The sequence below is a fragment of the Gastrolobium bilobum genome, unplaced genomic scaffold (genome assembly GCF_033153095.1).
Source record: "Gastrolobium bilobum isolate Gb01-03AN ecotype WA unplaced genomic scaffold, APGP_CSIRO_Gbil_v1 utg19765, whole genome shotgun sequence".
NCBI lineage: Eukaryota > Viridiplantae > Streptophyta > Magnoliopsida > Fabales > Fabaceae > Gastrolobium > Gastrolobium bilobum.
Window position 1 is genome coordinate 104105 of NW_026897847.1, and position 24014 is coordinate 128118.

At 33.4% G+C, this 24014-nt stretch overlaps 1 protein-coding gene and 1 pseudogene across 1 annotated transcript; one reads left to right on the top strand and one right to left on the bottom strand.

Moving 5' to 3' along the window:
• Positions 1–1742: 1742 nt before the first annotated feature.
• LOC133310809 (pentatricopeptide repeat-containing protein At1g63400-like) lies at positions 1743–12789 on the bottom strand. Its single transcript, XM_061511798.1, has 5 exons — positions 11922–12789; positions 4316–4488; positions 3660–3957; positions 2663–3572; positions 1743–1862 (listed from the first exon to the last, which is right to left on the bottom strand). The coding sequence occupies exons 1-4, from the start codon at positions 12772–12774 to the stop codon at positions 2674–2676; spliced, it is 2223 nt and encodes a 740-aa protein (XP_061367782.1). The 5' UTR covers positions 12775–12789; the 3' UTR covers positions 1743–1862; positions 2663–2673.
• A 995-nt stretch (positions 12790–13784) lies between these two features.
• LOC133310810 (pentatricopeptide repeat-containing protein At1g12300, mitochondrial-like) lies at positions 13785–20450 on the top strand (annotated as a pseudogene).
• Positions 20451–24014: the final 3564 nt, after the last annotated feature.

Below are 24014 nucleotides of genomic sequence, written 5' to 3' on the forward strand. Positions count from 1 at the left end.
AAGGTTATGGAATAAGAGGATGGTAAATTGATTCATTCTAATCAAGGAATGATGCCAAAGCAATTTGATGAGTCAAACTAACACAAGTTAAGAACCTTCATTTGCTTCTATCCTAAATAAAGCAAGCTACCTTAATATCCAAAACTAATAAGAGCTCTGTAACTCTGGAAAGCTAACTTGCACGAAAACAATCATCAATAAATTTCACACTTTGCCAAGCAGCTAGGTAGCTTGAGTAGACTCAAGAGGAAGGAAAATCTTCTGGAGGAGGAGGCAGCAAGTGCTACGATAATGAAGGAGCATATCTCACAATAAAAGCCATGGCAAGACCCAAAGATATATGCTTGTCATGATAGAAATGCATTAACCACAATCCTGGATTAACCTTAAACCGAATTGCTATCAGTGCTCCCTTTGGAACAGCCACTGCATTCCTCTCTGAAGAATCAAAAAGGATAAGTGCTTAAAGGAAGATTAGAAGGAATATATGGGGCTTGAATTTCTCAGTCCTAGTGTTTTGTACATCAAAAATCCAATTGTGGTGGAGTTATCAAAAGGGAAACATAAGTGCTTAAAGGTCTAGCTGTCGTAACAGACATGCCTGAAGAATCAAGAACTTGATCAGAAGTAAGAACATTAACACAATTGCCCTTGTTGGAAGGTTTGGTATATGTTGCATCAATCACAACATCAAGCAAGGTGTGATTATGATAGATCCAACCAGTAATCAAGAAATTACTGAACTCAACCAAAGGTTTGACTAACAACAGAACTGATTTTACTGATATTGAATACAACAATACACTGATATTGAGTAACAACAATACACTGTGAAATTCAACTCAGAATTACAAGGCATCAATTGACTATTACAAGGAATTACACCTGAAGACAGAAAAGGAAAATGCTACAAAAGAAACTAGAAACAACTAGAGAATAGTGTAAAGTTATCGAAGAGTCTCTACTCTCTCCCAGACCCAAATCCCAGCTAAGATGCCACTAACTGTTCTAACCAACTAACTAATGCTGACTCACCAATCCTCTACACCTCTTCTTACAATACATCCTCCTATATTTCTTATTGGGATGGATCACATCAGATTAGTAACAACAAAATAGAGCTCTTCATTGAGAGTTACATTTGATTTGAAGCAACTAAGTTTTACCGCAATCAACAATGCGGATAGAGAGATAAAACCAAGAGATGGATATAGGAGTTTGTGACACTCTCTCACCGTTCTCTAATAATTGTTATGATTTTGAAATGTTTAGCCTTCTTTTATTTAAGTTGTTTTGATTACCAAACGCAGGTAGTCCAGTGGAAATTTGTTGAAAATAGCCAAATTAACTAAATGCCTTTATTTGAACAAGGGTACAGAGGGCCTAGCAGACCAAGTATGAAGTAAGCATTAAAACAATTGGGGTCTACTTCCATACTTCATCATGGTATTTTTTCTCATTCATCATATACTCATCTACTTTTGTGCCCATTTTGCATTTGAAAACTGACATGTTTCTACTATATATGGTAGGCATTGTCTGGAGTAACTGCAGACACTATGTTTTTGCCTTCTTGGTATTCATTATAAGTTCTGTTTGTTCAGGAACAGAAATTAAACACACTGCTTTGATCCTCGAGACACCAGAGGAGCAAAATTAGCCAGCAAAAAGTGAAATTGTGACTACGGGATTAAGTTCACAAATACATTTTAGGCCAAAAATATATAAATAAAAGTTGACAGCTAGTTTTTTACATTCCTTAAGACAACGGATCTGAAAACCTCAAGTGACAAGTAACTCCATCCCTAGCTGCTGAATCAAAAGAATGAAGAACCCCAAGGATATCGAAACAAAATAAGTACCTGTACAAGAAGATAAAAGATGTAATTAAAGTCTGACTAAGCCAGCGGGCAGAAAAAATTCATATCCACATCATATTTATAGTCAATCTCTAATAAGGGAATGGGTTAGTTATTAACAAAATATAAAAATCACATAAAAACTATAAAATTAATTTTGAGACCTCTAAATAACCCCCAATCCTTAAATTAACTTTATTCATTATTTTTAAAACTAAAGTTTAGACAATCAATAGAACACACATTCCAATATATTTACCACCAAAATAAATCATAGCCATTAAAAAAACTCAAATTATTTATGTGGCAATGACCTTGGGAAAATATCAGCAACTTTGACACCTAACACAACTCAAATAATGGAACCAAAATATGCTTGTGTTTTCAACTCAGCATAATAGAAACCCAGCTCTACTTTCTATAATTTGGGGTAATAAATAGAGTCAACAATAGCTGAAAAAGCATTCCAGAATATCATGATATTTTCAGCTTGTTTTGTTATCTGAAACACTAACGATGAGTAGTGACTGAAAATTCATTAAACGTAGATGAAGCAGATCGCTAGTCCATTGGGAAGAAAAACGATAGCTACCTCAAGACTAAAAAAAGCTGACCACTGACAACTGCTATCATTATAATATCAAGATGAACCTAACAACATATTACTTTTAATCAAAACTGAAGTGATAGTGAGCGCATTGCATAGTACATATTTTATTTTATGACTAGCTATCAGAAAAAATAAAGATAGGTCATCATCAAAATTCAAAATAACTTAAATGCGTAACAAGAAAGCATCTCACCTAGTTTTCTCTTACGATAGGCCTCTAGCAATCATTTCACGAAGAAGTTTCTCCGCCATATCATTCTCATCTTTTTCAAAGAGAGCATGAATAATTACTTCAAAAGTTACAACATCAGGGATGCAACCATTGTCTTCCATTTTTGATAGCAAGGCCAATGCTTCATCAAACAAACCCTCTTTGCAAAGTCCATTGATCATAACATAATATGTCTGGACATCTAGAGGATAGCCTTTAATCAAAAGATCCTGAAAAACCTCTTGTGCATTCTTAAGTCTTCCACCTTTGCATAATCCATCAATAAGTATAGTAAATGTCAACACATTTGGCCGAATACCTTGATCTTTAATTTTGGTGAATAATGCAATTGCCTTGTCAAGATGATGACTTTTACATAGAGAGTGTATAATGGAATTGTAAGTGATTATATTAGCTGGTTGACCTTTATCATGCATCTCGTCAATAAGATCCCAAACAATAGAGATTCTCCCTGTTTTGCACAAACCATCAATAAGAGAGCTGTAAGTTACCGCATTGGGGATCATATTTTTGCGATGCATTTCTTCAAAGAGATTCATGGCCTCATCCACCATTCTAATCTTACATAATCCGTTAATCATGATACTGTAGCTGTGAACATTAGGAGTCACACCCCTTTGGGCCATAGTGTTGAACAGATATTTTGCATTGTTCACTTCCTTAACTAAGCAATACCCATCCATTAATGTACTATAAGTAACAACATTAGGTTTTACACCTTCTTTTATCATAACAACTAACACATTTGTTGCTTCTTTAACCTTTCCTTCCTTACACAATGCATCAATCAATATGTTAAAGGTATGAGCATCTGGGTTGATGTTTTTCAATAGCATTTCGTTAAACAAAGCAAACCCTTCTTTCAATTGACCCAGAATGCAAAAGCCATATATTAGTGTACTGTAAGTCAAAACATCAGGAGAAATTCTCTTGACAACCATTTCAGAATATAAATCAAAGGCTTGAGTTATAAGTTTATCTTTACATAGGCTATCAATGATTGTGTTGTACATTACCACATCAGGCTGAACTAATTGCACTTCAATCTTTCTCAGCAACTGTATGGCCGCTTTTGTTTCTCCTATTTTACATAACCCATTGATCAAGGTCCCATAACTAACTTGGTTCAACTGAAATCCTTGAGCTACCACCTTGTCATGAAAGATCAGTGCTTTCTTAACTTCACCCTTAAGACAGAGACCTTTCATAAGAGTGTTCAAGGTTATGGTATCTGGGTGATAACCCCTCTTGAGTATCTTGCCTAATACAGATAAAGCAAAAGTCATTTGACACATGTGGCAGTAACAATTGATCAACATATTCAAGGTAACAATGCTCGGCGTGATTCCCCGGAATTCCATTTTTTTAGAAAGTGAAATTGCAGTGGCGAAATGCTTCATCTTCACAAGGGACCCCAAAATCTTGCCAAATTCAATGATGGGTGGGGTAGGACGCATAAGGAGCATGCGATTGAATAAGGAAACAGAATCATTATCATCAGGTTTGTCAATTAATGGAGAATGAGAATGAGAGTATTGTCTCATCCTTGTGTTGGAAGGGAAGCAAAGAAGGAAAGAGGGGTTTGAAGGAAACCTTAGAATGAAAACGGCGTACCTTAAACTTGGCATTGACATTGACATTGACATTTACATTTACATTGACATTGACATTGTTGTTAGCAGCTACAAGTTGTGTTACTGTAATGTTAGGGTTTGCCGATCCAAAATGAAAACAGCTTGACATACGGATTGGCTGAACGCTGGGAGAGTGATCATTTTGCCTCGTTTCTACAAAAAAAAAAATTACCAGATTGACTAAATTTTACCAAAATGTCACGCGACATAATTCGCTACTCTATGTAGCGAATTTTGCAAAATTTGACACGTGTCATTTTTGGTTCTGTGCGTTCCGGACGTGGCATATTTCGCTAGAATAGCGAATTTTGCAAAATTTGACACGTGACATTTTTGGTTCTGTGCGTTCCGGACGTGGCATATTTCGCTACACTGTGTAGCGAATTACTTGCATACATAATTCGCTACACTGTGTAGCGAATTAGGCCGCGTGACATTTTGACAAAATTTACTGTTGACGTGGCAGTCTGATAATTTTTCTGTCCAAACATGACACTTTGATCACTGTTCCCTGAACGCTTGTCTGTCTTTTTAATGTTTAATAAACTAATAAAAATGATATAACTATTTTTTTTTAAATGACTTGTTTTTGTCGATAATTGAGAATCTTTTATATGTTGGGAAGAGCGTTTTTCCTTCTAAATTACATCCTAACTTGTATTATTTTACTTTCACTAAGAAGTGAGATCCACACATTTGTTTATTTTTTATCTACTTTTTTTTTATGATCTATCTCTTTCTCTTACTTAAAATAATACAATTTTATATCCTTAAAATTACACACACATTTTTCCCTTATATCTTTTTCTCTTCATAATTTAAAAAGTAATATCTTCTATTTTTTATTATCACGTAATTATTCGTAGTTTTTATAACTTAATTTTTAATTAAAAAAATAGAATGCGGAGTTTCTGTCTGAATTATACAAATTGAAAAAGGGTGTATAAAGTACATAAAACTTTATTATTATTATTTTTTTTTGTTAATTACATGAGAATTTTTTTTTGAGTTGAGCTTTCAAACACTATGTTTCAACGCTGTTGCTTGTAATAATGTATTTTGTATAAAAGTGATAAATGTGAATATTTTGAAATTTTATATGAATATTGTTATATTTGGCATACCAACGAGGAACAGTGGCCAAAGTGTTACTGTTGGGTAAAAAAAATATCAAAATACCACGTCAATAGTAAATTTTGTCAAAATACCACGTGGCATATTTCGCTACAATGTGTAGCAAAATATATATGCAAATAATTCGCTACACGGTGTAGTGAAATATGCTGCGTCAGAATGCACAGAACCAAAAATGCCACGTGTCAGACAGGGAGAATTTCGCTACACTGTGTAGCGAAATTCTGCTTATTTGACACGTGACATTTTTGGTTCTGACGTGGCATATTTCGCTATACCGTCTAGCGAATTATTTGCACACATATTTCGCTACACAGTGTAGCGAAATATGACAAGTGACATTTTGGCAAAATTTACTGTTGACATGACATTTTGGTTTTTTTTTTTTCCAAGAGTGACACTTTGGCCATTGTTCCTACCAACGAAGACGAAAAAGTAAAATATAAGACATGTGAAAACTTTCTAATGTTATCTTAATTAAGATTTTAAAGTAAAATCTTAATTAAAAAAGTAAGATGACATTTATTTTTTATTTCTTTTAATCGTAGATGGTGGTAGGATTGAGATAAAAATGAAGGAAACAAATCCAGGAATAAGGGTGACAATAATTTTTTTTTTTTAAGATGTATAATGAAAAAAAAAAAAAAAAAACTTTTAGAATGAACTTTTTTTAAAATGTATATCCGCTGTTCTTATTTTATTTTTAAGATGTATGATAAGGATATGTGTATATTACACACTTCCAACATTTACACTCTAGGCCTAAGCACAAGTTTTAAGAATCTCTAGTTGATTAAAAGGAAAAATAATTGCATGATCCGTTTCTCACTCTTCTTTTTTCCTCTCTTTCTTCTCTCCTCTCTTTTCTCTCTACTCGGCTCACATGAGCCAAATCAGTGAATATTTGCTCGGTTAAAAGATGAGAGAAATTCAAAAAATATCAGTGAAAAAGCCCACAACATTTTATAAAGAAAAGGAAGTTAATAGGAGGAAAAGTCATCAAAACTAATAGGGATGCAGACAAGGAAAACGATGTTCGAAAAAAATAAAAATAATTATCACATATTACATATTTTAGAAATAGATCCCCAAAAAAAACCTTATCGAGGATAAAGCATACCTTAAACTTGACATTGACATTGTTGTTGGCAGCTTCCGAATTGAGTTTGTTAATTTATGTGTTTATTAAATTAATAAAAACAGTAGAATGATGTAATAAAAATAAATTTAAGGTACTTTTTTTTATTGAAATTATGCTTCATGTTGGCTTGATTTAATTAGAAATCATTTATACATTTAAATTTATTATTGTTTCAAATATAGTATTTTGTCTTGTATTTTTTTATTATCATATAAATATTGTAGTTTTTACCATTTAATTTTTAATTAAAAAGAAAGTATTAAATTTAAAATGAATTAGATTCAATCTACAAATGCTTGTACGTTTTAGTTTCATTTAGATCATTATATGCTAATATTTTCGTGAAAAAAAATAATCCTTGCAACAGACCATTCTTACCTACTATTTAAATCAAGTTTAAACCGTCTAATTGACCCGTTAAACCAATAAAAAATGGCGAGTTGGATTGTGATTTCCAACTTGCTCATTCATTTAAACCCGTCCTGCGTAAGAACGGGTTGAACAATCAAGTTATTTTTTTTTAAAAAAATAACCTTTATACATATGGGAAGTATAATTTTTAAAAAAATTCATATTTTTAATACATTGGCGGGCGGGGTGGGTTATTTGCTTTGTCACTTTAATAAATATTAAGTACTTTATGATTACAAGCATCCTCTCTTGTTTTAGGATTTTTTGCACACCAACCTTTTTGCTTTCTTCATGTTCTTGTAACTGTTTAGAATGAAAGTGACAAAAAAATTAATCACAAATAAATATATTTAATTTTAGTTGATTTTATATTTTTGAGCATTCACATATATGTAATATAATTTAATATATCATTAATGTAAAATTTACTATAATAGCTATGGCTTTTTTTGGGGTCAGCTTGATGACTAAGCTTCTATAAATTGTGATGTGATAATGAGTACCATAAGACTAATAGATACTTACATGACTGGTCTTTGAGGAAAGGAGTTTATGATTGAATTAAGGCTTCTGAATCGTTAAAGTAAATTAGATCCAAATTATGAATCAAAGCCTGAACTATGAATGGAGGACAGTAAACTTTACTGTCAACTCACCGAATGTCTCATCATTGACCTCTGTAATTGGCTCCTCATGTGAAAAAAGAATTCTATCACATAATCAGGAGAGAAATGTATTCAAAAGAATACAAATTTGAAAATAAACTCAGATCGGCATATGTCAATTTTTGTATTTTTATAAAGGGAAATAGAAAATATAATCTTATAAGAAAGTGTTTAGGTTATGTTATAGAGATAGAGATTGTGAGACCCAAACTTTTTTTTTTTTTTGGTTTTTGAAAAAAAGTGTGGGTCCCATAATTTCTATCTCTATAACATAACCTAAACACTTTCCTACAACATTATACTTCTTTTTCCCTTTTATAAATACACGAAATATGATAGAATTTGAAAGGAAAAAATAATGGCAGAATATAGAAACAGAGAAAAATAACACACTGATCCTATTTGGTAGAGCATGGAAATCAAAATCAATCATTGGATATTCTAATGATTTCAAACTTACCAGCAAGTACTATTCTGTTTTACGGAAATATTTAATATGGTCCAGGCTCATCAATGATTCAGTGGTCTAAGCCAATGAATGGAAAATTAGTATTTTCTAACTTGTATACATGGAGGAAAGAGAAATTTTGTTTTTTTTCTCTATGTGACAGTTCATCAATAAAAAAAGTAGGTATATAAATAATCTCCCGTTTTACTCAACACAAGGACAACACTTGAAAAGAGAGTTAGCTACCTACAGATCTTTACTTGGTTTCCCATCCATACATTTTAAAGCACTAATGCTGGTATTCTTCAATAGGCCATGTGCTATAGTTCAGCTTGGAGGGTCCATTTTGTGCATCCAAGTTTCCAAAATCCAAACTCTGAAGATTTTATCCAGTTGGCTTTTTGAAATCATTGTTTTGATTTATTTTCATCCTTTTGGGAACACAAACTCCTCTATGGAAAATGAAAAATTGAAATGTTCAATACGTGAAGGGTGAAGGGTAAGGTTAAGTATAAGGACTTCTCTCACCTCTGGCCTTGCAAGTGGGATTTCCCTTAGTGCAACAGCAATAAAATATACAAGGGATCTTGACATCGGTTATAACATTAGGTATCATGAAAAAAATTAGACAATTAATTTGTAGTGACTCTTATAATGTCAAATAGATTACAATAGTTAACATCACTCAATTGCATTCAATGAGAGGATCAAATTATATCATAGCAAGCTGAGTCTGTTATTTGATGATTGACAATGTTTTTTAGTACCAGATCATAAAGCTAAACCTATTTAGGATTCTGCACTAATTTAAAACAAGAGAGGGGGGATTAAGAATTTAAAAAACTATTTAAAAGCAACAGTCCACCAAATTTTAAGCGACCTTGTGCAAAACAATATATTCCAGCTCCACCCAAACATATTCCAGTATCACCAGTACTTTACAAATCATCCTCATCCTTCGATAGAATAAAAACAAAGAATGCAAATTAAAACAAATTATATCAGGATCAATTTAGACGCACTTAACAAAGTACAAAATATATGCAAAAAATAGACAAAATAAACCTCCTAAAGAATAGGCTGTTCAGTGTGCAAGTATGGAAGTCTGAAGTGGCCTGATTAGTGGCCATATCAGCTATATTTGCTATTTTTATAACATTATTTATAAGCGCGAAACAAATATTAAAAAAAAAAAAAACCACTCCTGTTAAACCCGACTAACGAGTGTGGGGTGGAGGTAAAGAGGTGGCAAAGTGGGCGGCCCGCCTTGCCCCGCCCCGCCCCCCCCGCCATCAACCCGCCAAAAATGAGTCAGCCCGCTCCGCTCCGCTTTTGGAAATGGGCTGAAAAATTCAGCCTGCCCCGCCTTGTTGGTGGGTTGGGCGGGTTGGCCCGCCAGCCCGAGCTTATTTTACACTGACCCGCCTCGGCCTGCCTATGCCCGCCATCAACCCGCCAAAAAATGAGCCCGCCCGCCCCGTTTGGCAGGTTGGCCCGCCAAGGCGAGCCTGTTTTGCCAGCTCCACCCTTATTTTTACATAATTGCAAAGAGGCTATTTCCTGAATTCGAACCCATGACCTTTTAGTCATGAAAAAACAGCTTTACCACTGCTCCGGTTCGCCACCTTTAAGCGCGAAACAAATATAACTGGAAAAAATCATAAAGTCAAGAGAGTATTAACGTACTAGAAACCTCATAGCAGTGAGTTCTTGATTCCCATCATATTTCCATTCTCTAGATCAATCACTTCACCTCCTACTCTTCAAACATAATAAAGTTGTTTGAAAAAATATCATCTGAATAATTTTCCTAACACCAGTAAATACCACAAGTTATGTTTGTTACAAGTCAACATCATATCAGAAATTGAGAATACCTTGGAACTGGGATTAGAGAAAAAGGATATGAACAAGAGGAGGGTAATTTGGTTCAATTTAATTAAAGAATGATGTCAAACCAATTTGACGAGTCAAACTAACACAATATAAGAACCTTCATTTGCTTCTATCCTAAATAAAGTAAGTCAACTTAATATCTAAAACTAATAAGAGCTCAGAAACTCTGGTAAGCTAACTTGCACCAAAGTAATCATCAATAAATTTCACACTTTGTCAAGTAGCTAGCTAGCTGAAGTAGATTGAACAGGAAGGACAATGAAGGCAGCAAGTACTATGATACTGAAGTACCTTTTTTCACAATAAAAGCCATGGCAAGACCCAAAGATATATGCTTGTCACGATAGAAATGCATTAAGATTAACCTTAAACTCAATTGCTACCGGTCCTCCCCTCGGAATAACCACTGCATTCCTCTCTGAAGAATCAAAAGGTTATACCTTCAATTTCAGGGAGATTGGAAAGAATATATACCACTTGGATTTCTCAGATTTGTGTTTTGTACATCAAAAATGCAAGTTGTGAAGTTATCAAAAGGGAAACATATGTGCTTAAAGGTCTAGCTTCTGTAACAAACATGCCTGAAGAATAAAGAACATGATTAGAAGTGAGAACATTAGCCGTCTGGCCAGAAGCAACTATGATTGCTCTGGTTGGAAAGATTTGTAATGTTGCATCAATCTCAACATCAAGCAAGGTGTGATTAGCAACAACAAAGAAGAGCTCGTAATTCAGAGTTGCATTGATGATTCGAAGCAACTAAGTTTTACCACAGTCAACAATGCAGATGGAGAGATAAAACCAAGAAATGGATAGAGGAGTTTGTGACTCTCTCACTGATCTCAAATAATTATTAAGTATAGAGAGAGATTGTTTTGCAAGCTCTAGCAGCTGTATGAAATAATATAAAAGAATACTAATACAATGTAATTGATACATAACTAAAAACCATAAAACAAACTCAAATTATTTGTGCGGCAATGACCTCAGGAAAATATCAGCAACTTTAACATCTAAGACAACTCAAATAATGTAACCAAAATATGCTTGTGTTTTAAAATCCTCACTTTCTGTAGAATCACCACAAGAAATATACAGCCAAAAAAGAAACCAGCTCTACTTTATATAATTTGGGGTAAATAGAGTCCCAACAATAGCAGAAAATGCATTCCAGAATATCATGCTAGCTTCAGCTTGTTTTGTTATCTGAAACAGTAATGATGAGTAGTGATTTGGAGCTTTTCAAGAGATATATATGTTTCTCAAGTATAGCTTTTAGAAACACCATGTTTGTTTCAACATATTTTCACCAAAAACCCATCTATCTAATTTGTATGGATTTAAGAGAAACATAGATATCCGCACTGTTTAGAAACCCAGTTTGAAGGTGGGATTTTTTGGAAAATCGGTTATCTCACTTTTAATGCACTGTTGATTTCATAAAATTACCTAATTTTTCCAGTAAAGTTTTTCCCCACCAAACAACTTGTTTTTACATTTTTCTACCCATCTCACTTTATCTCATTTTCCAATCATTTCTCTATCTATCTCATTTTCCTACTATTCCAAAAAAATTTCATCAACCAAACGCCCCCTAAAAGTAGATGAAGCAGATCGCTAGTACATTGGTAAGAAAAAGCATAGCTACCTCAAGACTAAAAAAAAAAAAAAAACTGACCACTGACAACTGTTATCGTTATAATATCAAGATGAACCTAACAACATATTACTTTTAATTAAAACTAAAGTGATAGTGAGCCCATTGCATAGTCTATTTTTTATTTTATGTGTAACTATCAAACGAAATAAAGATTAGTCATCATCAAAATTTCAAAATAACTTAAATGTGTAACTAGAAAACATCTCACCTAGTTTTACTCTTACAACAAGCCTCTAGCAATCATTTCACGTAGAAGTTTCTCCGCCTTATCATTCTCATCTTTTTCAAAGAGAGCACGAATAATTACTTCAAAAGTTACTGCATCAGGCATACGACCATTGTCTTCCATTTTGGATAGCAAGGACAATGCTTCATCAAACAAGCTTGCTTTACACAGACCATTGATCATAGCAGTATATGTCTGGACATCTAGAAGATAGCCTTTAAACAAAAGATCCTGGAAAACCTCTTGTGCATTCTTAAGTCTTCCACCTTTGCATAATCCATCAATAAGTATAGTGTATGTGCACATATTTGGCAGAATTCCCTGGTTTTTAATTATCGTGACTAATGCAATTGCCTTGTCAAGATAATGGTTTTTGCATAAAGAGTCTAATACGGAATTGTAAGTGATTATATTAGGTGGTTGACCTTTATCATGCATCTCATCAATAAGATCCCAAACAGAAGAGATTCTCCCTGATTTGCACAAACCATGAATAAGAGAATTGTAAGTTACCGTATTAGGAATCATTTTTTTGCGATGCATTTCGCTAAAAAGATTCAAGCCTTCATCGACCATTCCACTCTTACATAATCCATTAATCATGATTGTGTAGCTCCAAACATTAGGAGTCACTCCCCTTGGGACCATAGTATTGAACACATATTTTGCATTGTTCACTTCCTTAACTAAGCAATACCCATCCATTAATGTACTATAAGTAACAACATTAGGTTTTACACCTTCTTTTATCACAACAGCTAACACATATTTTGCTTCCTTGACCTTTCCTTCCTTGCACAATGCGTCAACCAATATGTTAAAGGTACGAGCATTTGGCTTGATATTTTTCAATAGCATATCATTAAACAAAGCAACTGCTTCTTTCAATCGACCAAGAATGCAAAAGCCATAGAATAGAGTATTGTAAGTGACAACATCAGGAGAAATTCTCTTACACGTTGACCCCTTTTTTATTTACTTATTCAGGTTATTGCCACAAATTAAATTACAGATGAAGTTGCCCCCATCTTAATTAATCAATCTAATTAAGTAATGTAAAATAAATACTACTTATTATTTCTTTTCAAATTTGCATGTTTAGTTAAAAATGACTTTTTTTTATAACGATATTGTTACTGCAAAATAATATTATTATCATATCTTAATTGTTGATTTTTTTCAATCAACAGTTATCATTAATTGTGAATTAATAATTAATTAATAAGTTTAATTTGTGAAAATAATTACTGTTGATTGATGGAAATTAAAAGTTAAGATATGATAATGATATTAATAGTAATATTATTTGATAGTAAGAATATCTTATCCCTTATTTATATGTGTTTGAACCTTAATATTAATATTAACTTTTTCCAGCGTATATTTTAGGAAATATTTATTGTGGATCACATTTTTTTCCTCTCCTTTCAATTGACACGCAATCAGAGTGTATGCCTTAAGTGTTTGAAATTTCATCCAAAATTAGTTGTAATTGAAAATCGAAAACTGAACAAATATAAAATGATGGGCATATAAAAATATGTATGTATCATTATTAATTAGGGAAAATTGTGTATCATTTTAAAAGATACAAAATTGTGTATCACATTTTAGCTGTCATCTAATTGCTTTAATATTCCCTGGGCGCTGTTATTTGGTATAACCATTTGGAAGGCTTGGACTTGGAGGAATGACATGATGCATGGTTCGGGCAGTATGGTTAACAGGTATAATCTGGATGCTATTTTGTTGTTTGCTAGGGAGATTATGATATCAGTGGAATCAGATGGTAATATTATACATAGATACCTCCTGAAGATGATTGGATAAAGATTAATACAGATGAGGCCTCTAAAGGAAATTCAGGTATGTCTGCTTGTGGAGGTTTGATTAGAGGATCGGATGAAAAATGGTTGGAAGCTTATTCTTATAGAATAGGCCATTGCACAACAATTATAGCTGAGTTGTGGGGTATTCTTAAAGGATTGGAAAGAGCTTGGGAAGGGGGTTGAAAGAAAATTATTTTGGAGAGTGATTCAACATATGCTATCACTTTGCTCACCAAACTTGGTGATGAGTCCCGTGAGTCTCATTTAGTGACTCGTATACGGGAATGGCTCTCAAAGGACTGGACTGTTAGGCTGCTTCACACTTACAGAGAAGGAAATATTTGTGCAGATTGACTAGCTAATCTTCCTCTGCTAAAGCTAGACCAAGAAGATTTTATGATTTTTCATGTTCCCCCTGATATTAGGTGGTTCTACTTTTCTGATTTTAACTCTGTTCACAGAGCTAGGCACTCTTTGATGTAATTTCTTTGTTTTTGTTGGGGCTGTGCCCTTCACCAAAAACAAATAAAATAAGAGAAAGAGATAGATCGTAGAAAAGAGAGTGGAAAGAAATTTTTTAAAAGTGTGGGTCTTATTTCTTTGTGAAAATAAAAGACACAAAGTGAGTCATTTAAAATGAGACACACCTCTTTCCCTATTAATTATTCTTTTAAATTTGTTTCAGGCTTTGTTAAATAATGTCAAAATGGACATGTTATGAAGCAAAATGAATATATCATGAGTTATTGCATTAAACTTTTATTTTTCAAAAATATTTACATTACATTAATTTTGCACGGATCAAACAAATATCTTATAAAACTAATATTCGTCTGTAATGTGTATTATTACGGCTGTATTTCCAGCATTTATCTTTTAAAAATTTAATTATTATCACCTTAATATATTTTATTCTCTTAAAAAAAAATTCACTTGACAAACACAACCCCAGTCTCAAGATATTTGTCTATTTTTTTCTTAACGTAATCCGTAATTTGGCTTAACTAAAAAAATCGTATGAGAATACAAAGTTTTTCCCATGTCAATTTATGAGATCAGAAATACCGTAATAATAACAACAATAAATAATAAATTTTTTCGTGGCTAAGAAAGCTTAAATATAATTATCGAAAGATCAAATTTTTATAGGCATTCATCTTCCATTTGTCATCCTATTTAAAAAATACTGAAATTTTAAATAATGAAATGTTAGAGCATGAGCAGATTCTAACAAAATTATTATCATTATGATTATTTTCCAGGGAACAAAAGTTTTAGAAATAATTTTTTGAAATAGTTTTACTCATATTATCCATTAACTTTAGTGTCGAGGATGAATTATTCTTTCCTAAAGATTACCCTCTAGTTGAAATATAACGGAGGTTAAAATGATGGATAACTTTGATACAAAATAAAAATAAAAATGATGGATAAATATAACAAAATGATTGATTTTTTTTTTATTAAAAATATGTTAAAATCTTTTATAAAACTATATTTTAATGAAATTTTTTTACAAAGCATTTTTCTAAATACCAAATTGAAATATCATAATAGTAATTTTATTTAGTTTTTTTTTTTAAAAAAATGCAGCAATAAATGTCTATTATAATAATAAAACGCTTCAACGATTTTTTTAAAAAAAATTAAAATTATGAAGAAAAAAAAATTATTTTAACAAAATGATTCTATTGCATATCGAAATTGAAGAAGATAGTTGATATGAGAATGTGAAAATTTCTTCGCAATTGATTCCCATATGAAAGGGTTATATTTCAAAATGTGGCTCATGTTCTTAGAATATAAAGATTACATCTATTGTTATAAAAATAAAATAAAAAGAAGGATGAGGCATAAATAATAGTTATGGATTCTCTTGTGTGTCATTTAATATTATGAAATAGTGACTCATTTGTCATTTTTTTTTTAAAAAAAAATTGTTCAACTGTGATTCAAATAGTAAATTTTTTAAAGTGTTAGTGACCCATTTGCCATTTTTTTTTTAATTGCACAACTGTCATTCAAATAGTTTCTAATGTGAGCAATGGCTGTTTATTTGAGCAATGTAAAATAAACACTATTTTCCAGTGTTTTAAAACTCGGACCGGTCATCGAACCGGTCGAGGTACTGAGTCATTGGGTCACTGGTTCAACCGGGTTGAACCAGTTTTACGGTTTACATATTAAAAATATTACTTATATTAATAAAAATTCACATAAGAAAACTATCTATGAGCTTCAAAAAATAAATTAGTTTTCAATGATAGCAAATATTATATACTTCTAAGCTTCTAGCTCTAGACCGTTGAGATGAGATAATGAGACCATCAGTGTTTATCACCACTTAACTTCATGAAATCATTATAAAATGCAACTAAATTACATAAACGAACTACACTAATCTAAAATACCTTATTATTTTCACCTTACTTTTAATCATATTCATCATAAAATATGAATATGATTTAATTCAAGTCTTATCAACAACAACAAAAATTACCAAAAAAGAAGAAGAAGGAAAAACTAGTTTAACCCGAGTCAACCGGGTTGCTGGGTTTCGGCCAGGTCAACCGGTCCAATCCGGACTGACTGCATAACCGGTCTAACTACCCGCTCGGACCGGGAAACCTATCGGGTCACCGAGTCCCGAATCGACCCGCCCGGTCCGAGCCGGGTTTTAAAACACTGCTATTTTCTCCGACTTCCCTGATCGACGACAATGGGAGAAGCTGCTGGGGAAGGAATAAATTTTTGGTACTACTGTTGTACTTAGATTCAGTGCATCCCATCAATGAAAACATTACACATCAGAGGAGAGAGAAAAAATTTGACAGAAAAAAAGAATTTTAATTGACATGTAATATTTTCATTAGTGGGATGCACTGAATCTTTGGTACAACAGTAGTACCAAAGAATTATTCGTCTCGAAGACGGTACTCTCCAGCCGCGTCAGGTACATCCAGGACCACTACAAAAATCCCGCCTTCCCCAGGGAAATATCTTCGGTACTACTGTAGTACTGAAGACTCGGTACATCATTTATTCAATTTAGAAAATATAATATATTTTCTTTACCATTTTACCCTTTCTTGTATGGTTATTTTCCCTAAAACCATCACCATTTTCTACTTTTAATAAAGGAGTACATACTACAGTAGCACCAAAGATGTGCTCGGTCTTCAGGTTGCATGAAACGCGTTCATTACGAGGACGCGTCTTATAATGGTTGCTCATCTACCACGTCGTTATGCATTATAATGATATATCATTTCATAATGAAATTATTGCGGTGATATGTTTTAAAAAACATATTACTAGAGTCAAAAGGCCTCACTGCATGCAATCACTGTCAAAAAAATTGCAAAAAAAAAACTTTTCCCACAGCCTGTGACACACGCTGATTAGTCATTCCTCAGTAATTTCTCAGAACTTCATCAATGCTCCAAAGGAACCTTTGCCACATGACAACCTGCTGCGGCTAGTTCGTTATCCCAATTAGCGAACTTGTATGAACTAAATGATGCAAACGTGATTTAATAACTTCATCTGGAATCTTAATATAATGGGAATAACCTGAATTAAAAGAAAAAGAAAAAAAAATTGCCTATGTATCTATATATGTTTGAAAAACATCTTTGCTTATATTATGCATTGATTGCAATACCATTGCTAAATAATGCCAACTTATTTGACAAACTTGTCTGCAAAATAGGAAAAAGAATTAACAAAAGAATGACCGCTAATATAAAAATTAAAGGTAAAAGAACAAAATAACAATATCAAAAAATTAATTGATCAATTGTAATGGTAAATTTTTCCTTTATGTTAATTTTATATTGTTAGTGGCCCTTTGAATTAATTATTCATTAAAGCATGTACAAACATGGGTTTTTGTTAAAATAACTAATAAGGAATAAAACGAAAAGATATTAATTCATAAACTTTAAAAATCAAGTAAAGTAATTAGTATATAACACTCATGTTTTTATGATTAGTATATGGTCAGGAAATTAAGAAAAGGAAGTATACTAAGCTTATAATAAGAGAAGGACAAATGACTCCTTTTCTGGGTGGAATTGTTATCCTAAATAAGAATAATACAAGCAATTGTAATTTTTAATTCACTCTCAACTCAAAATTCTCTTTTCAATTAAAAATTAAATTATAAACACTATATATAGTTATGAAATAATAGGGGGGAAAACCCAACACAAAATATATTATTTTGATGGACTATATACCTATTAAATGATGGGAAAATTATGTATCATTTTAAATAACACAAGTTGTGTTATTTCATAGACACAATTTAATTAGTTTGGTCTGACTCGTTAGTCTGTTAATTTTTAACTTCCAAGCAAAACATGAATCAACTTCACAAAATACTCAAATTTTATTGTTAAAACAAAAATCACAATTTCAACGTTTAAACAAAATCATAAATCACAACAACAATATATCAAAATATGCATTTAAGTCACTTTTAGAAGCAAGATGCCCAAACTAAATAACATATATTTTTAATTTACCAAAAAAAAAATACATATTTCATCATATCCAACAAATCAAACCATATTATGTAAATTAAAACAACTGCATGAATCCAACAAATGCATCATGATGCTTGTAGTAGCCAAAAACTTATCATCATATTCTCTCCCTTGCAAATACAATTCCAAGGTTATATAAGTTTACAAACTATTTGTAAATATAGAAAACAAAAAACAAGATTAAAGAATAGAAAAAAAAGATTAAAAGCAAAAAACTTTTTTTATACCTTTTGTTTTTTCTTCAAACCATACTTATTACGTGACCAATCTCCACCATATATTAAAGTTTGGATGGTATCTTCAACCAAGCTAGAACGATAGGCATCAATAACTTTTCCTCCAACATTAAATATTGATTCTGATGGTACTGTAGAGATTGATACAAATCTTATGATACTCCCAAAGATAGTATTGATGGGGATCAGACATAGGTCCTTCCACCACCTACTAGCTCAAATGCACCAACTAAACTATCATCATTTGGTACTACTATGAATAATATTATTTTATTTTATTTAAAATAAATAATATGATATAGGTTGACCTATAGGCTTATAGGCCCGGCATGTAAAAAAAACCTATGACATGCTTTCTAAATAGACTTCTTTAAAAGTTCGGGTCTGTTCTATTTGATTATATGTAATAGACCAAGCTTGGTCTGATATAGGCTAGGCCATAAGCCCCTGTAGGCCAGCCCGATCCACTTTCATCCCTAGACACAAAGAGGTGTAGGTCCTACTAAAAAAATAAAGACAAAAAAAGTGGGGTCTCGCCTCATTGTGTCTATGAAATGACACGACTTGTGTCATTTGAAATGACACACACTTTCCCCTTACGTGATTTCCTTATTAACTAACAAAAATATTAGTTAATGGCTCATAAAACTACTTAATTACCTTCAAAATATCGAATGGCTCATAAAAAGGTGATGAATAACGAAGAAATGTTAATTACCTTCATTATATACGAAATACTAACGCTTTGATTCTAACCCTAAATCCATTCACAGCTTTTCATCACCGAAGGTTCAACTCGAAAGGCCAAAACTACAATTCTTGCCTGCGCCGTTAACTGATCCACCGTTACATCACAGTCCTCTTCAACGGTGTGATCTTCCATGTGATTTTCATCGTGCCCTCTGCTCTGTTTTCATTTTGCGTAAACCCTAACTCCGTTAGTTGCTAACAATGTCAAGAATGTCAATGTCAATGTCAAGAATACGGTATGCCCTTTCCATCCTAAGGTTTCCTTCAACACTCTAATCTATGGCTTTTGCATTCTGAGTCAACTGAAAGAGGCAATTGGTTGATGAAATGTTATTGAAAAACATCAACCCAAATGCTCCTACTTTTAACATATTGGTTGATGCATTTTTCAAGGAAGGAAAGGTCAATGAGGCTAAAAGTGTCTTAGCTGTGATGACAAAAGAAGGTGTAGACCTAATGTTGTTTGTTACTTATAGTACATTAATAGATGAGTATTTCTTAGTTAAGGAAGCAAACAATGCGAAAATTGTGTTCAACACTATGGTCCAAAGGGGAGTGACTCCTGATGTTTGGAGCTACACTATCATGATTAATGGACTATGTAAGATTGGAATGGTTGATGAAGCCATAAATTTTTTTAAAAAGATGCATTGTAAAAGTATGATTATTGATGAGATGCATGATAAAGGTCAACCAGCCAATATAATCACTTACACTTCCATTGTAGACTCTTTATGCAAAAACCATCATTAGACAAGGCAATTTGCATTATTCACCAAAATTAAAGATCAAGGTATTCAGCTAGATGTGTTCACGTTTACTGTACTTATTGATGGGATGGATTATGCAAAGGTGGAAGACTTAAGAATGCATAAGAGGCTTTTCAGGATCTTTTCATTAAAGGCTATCTTCTAGATGTCCTGACATATACTGTTATGATCAATGGACTTTGCAAAGAGGGTTTGTTTGATGAAGCATTGGCCTTGCTATCAAAAATGGAAGACAATGGTTGCATCCCTAATGTTGTAACTTTTGAAGTAATTATTCGTGCTCTGGTCTGGGCATCTTCTACTCAACAACCATGTTATTGGACAAATCCTGGCATGTGCTTGAGCTACGATACAATCCCTGTATTAGTATTAGCTTGGATGAGATCAACAATGCTGTAGTCATTCATTACAATAGAAATATGAAACCTTGGCTTTTTATTGCTTTGAATCAATACAAAAATCTCTGGACCAAATATGTAGACAATGATATGGAGTTTGAGCATATGTTAAATTTGGGCCTCTAGTTGAGATCAACAGTATCCTGTTGTGAATCAGATGTTTGAGCCAAAGTGTCCCTGTGATTTATTGCCAGCTGAATATTTGTGCTTAAAAGCTAAAATTGACCCAGCTTCATGGTGCTTTTTTAGGTTATACCATTTGAGAATATTTCCCTAGTAGCTAGCTCTCTGGATTGTATCATGCAAACAAGTGGTGTTTATGATATTTCTACAGGAACTGCTTTTTTGAGTGCAAGTTTTGTAGTAGCCGTAAAGTTGCTTCTTAGGATCAAAGGGGATTCAAGTTTGGGAAGCGGTCTCTAAGGGTAAAGCTGCATGTAATCTACCCTTACGCGCTAGTTGGGGAGCCTTATACATCAGATTATCCCCTTGCCCTTTTTGGTGTTAGCTTATGAGGTTCACAATTCCTTTATATAAATCTGTTGTCTAATGTAAGAACCTGCACCGTTAATTTAGGAATTTAATTAATTAAATGTGAGGTTATGAAATAATTCCATAATTGACGTAGAATAAATATGGAGAGACTTGAATAATTATTATAAGGGATTAATAATGTTGAAAGTCGCTTTTCTGATGAAAAGTGCAGATATTGGTTCTGTTTCACGGTATAAGAGCGTACCGATGAAGTATCCCGAAAAATTATAATAAGTATGTGAATATTACTAGATTAATATATAGGAATTTTATAACAAGTCTGGAGCCAAAATAATGAGAACTGTCGTCAGGACTGATACCAACTACGTAAAAGCGCGTACTGGCAAAATGCTGCGAAAATTATAATAAAAATATGATAAATCCTAAAAAAATGGCTAGGTTCAGAATCCAAACTTTGAGATTAAAATGATTAGCGGAGCTATTAGTGCTAATACCAACACTTATAACTTAATGAGACTATATATAGTGATTTGCACACAACCCTAGGCTGATCCTCAGCTTCTTACGTGAGTGTGGCTGCTGCATTTTCTCTCCAAGCTTGTCACCTTCATCCCTTCCCCTTGTGAGCCAAAGTGATCACCTTTTTGTTCAACTTTCTTCATCTAATCACCATAACTTGGTGTGAGCAACCTTGTGAGGGTGAGAGTTAGCCCATTTCTGAGTTATGGTCTCTACTTAGTGGTGGTTTAGGGGCTGAGTTCTTGAGTTTCATGGAGGGAGCCATTGTCTTAGCATTTGGAGCTTCAAGAAGTTACCTTTGAAGAGAAAGCACCTTGCTTGACAGCCATTTTCGTGAACCTTTGAAGTCAGAACCTTGGGGCTGGATTGAGAGCTCCAAGAGCACTTGTGGTTTCTGTTTTGAGCCTTTGGGGTATGTTCCTCACCTTTGATCATGAGTTTCCTTGTTAAACATCAAGTCTTGGCATAAAAAATGATAGGATTAAGTAGCTAACATGATCACTGGTCTAAATGGGTTTAAAGATGCATGCTTTAATGTGTAAGGGTGTTAAAAGAGGGACCTTGAAGGGATATCTTCGCGAAATGCATAAACTGCATTCTGTCACAAAATATCTGATTAAGATATCCGGATATTGATATCCGGACATGGGGTTGGAGATATCCGGATATGGCCCCGTGAAATATCCGAATATTCTGGAAATTTTGAGTCGTGTACTGTTCTGTCTAAACAGAAGTGTAGATTGGGTTTCTGGACCCTTGAATGGTTAGTATGAACCTCAGTAATAATTAAACTAAGCCAGAATCACCTAGATTAAGGCTTAAGGCTTTGGGAGAAGCCTAATGGCATTAAACGAAAAAGGAAATGTTGTTGTAATGTCATAAACTCCTAGATTATGAATGTTGATAAGATTTCTAGTCTAAACAGATTGTGATTGTGCTGTTTGTGGACCTTGGGCTGATGTGGACTCTTGAGTGGATTGTTAGCTTGCGAGATAAGCTTTCGTGTCCTCAGTTTTGCCCATTGTTGGTTCCACCACACCTCATGGAGGGATGATTTATATGCATGATGTGTTTTGTGAAATTATGTGGTGAATATTTGAAATGTTATTGAGCTATTTGATTAAGTGCAATTGCCTTATGATATATATGTGGTGTACCACATAGACGATAAGCTGAGTATGTGGAGACATACAAGATGATAAATCTGTGGGTGAGGTACAAGCGGTGTTCCTTATACTGTAGGTTGTAGACATATATAATCCCTACATGTTTATTCTCTGGGCAGTAGGACTATTACACACATGACATGTATATATGCTGCATTGCACAGATTTTGAAACTTAGACTGTTTTACTGTTTTAGAACTTATATTACGCATGTAAGTGGGCTTGGGGTGTAGAGATTCTTGAGGACCCTTTCTCTTACTGAGATTTTTTTTAGAGATCTTGTAAGAACCCGCACTGTTAATTTAAGAATTTAATTAATTAATTAATTAAGAGTTTAATGAGATAATTTCATAATTGACCCTAATAATTAGGAGAAGGCTTAAATAATTATGGTAAGTGATTAATAATGTTGAAAGTCACTTTTCTGACGAAAAGTGCAGACACCGGTTCTGCTCCACGGTATAAATGCGTACCGCTGAAGTATCCCAGAAAATTATGAAAAGTATGTATATGTCACTAGAATAATATATATGACTAGCATAACAAATTTCAAGTCAAAATAATGAGAACTGGTGTCAGAACTAATACTGTCAGCGTTAAAACGCCTGCCAAAAAAGTGTTGCAAAAAATTAAAAATTAAAATATGAAAAATATTAGAAAAATGGCTAGGTTCAGAATATGAAGTTGGGAATTAAAATGATAAGCGTGGCTATTAACGCTAATACTGCACGATTAACTTAAGCGCGCCTATAAATACAAGGGGCACATGATCCTAGGTCAGAAATTTCATCTCCTACGTGACATTTTCAGAGCTTCTTGAGGTAGCCCCCTTCTTCCACCTTCTTTCCTCCATTAAAGCTCCAAGAGAGCACCTTTTCCCCAACTTTCTTCACCAAAGTTCCTTGTATGAGTGTGCTCTAGCTATGGGTGGGTAAAAGTCCAGCCATTTCTGAGTTGTGGGATTTGTTTTGGGGAGAAAGCTACTGACTTTGGGGTTGTGAGGTGTGGGATCCATCTCCATGCCATTTGAAGCTTCAAGGTGCCATTTTGGTTGAGAAAAGACCAAGCTTTGGTCACCATTTTTGTGGCTTTGTAGAACCTGATTTTTGGGACAAATTGGAGAGCTCCAAGAGCCTATTTTTCTGCTGAGTTTGAGCCCCCATAGGTATACCTTGAACATTCTCTTTGAAATTTCATGAAAATAGCTTGTTTGTGTCATGAAAAGAGATAACTTTAATCTTTCAAGCTTAGGGTTGTTAATCTAGGGTTAATAAGTGATAATGAACATCTGTTTCGGGTCAAAACCGAACCTTGGATCATTGGGAGCCATTTTCACTTCGGATTATGCAGAAAAATTCTGCAAAAAACTGTTCTGCCCGCATGGT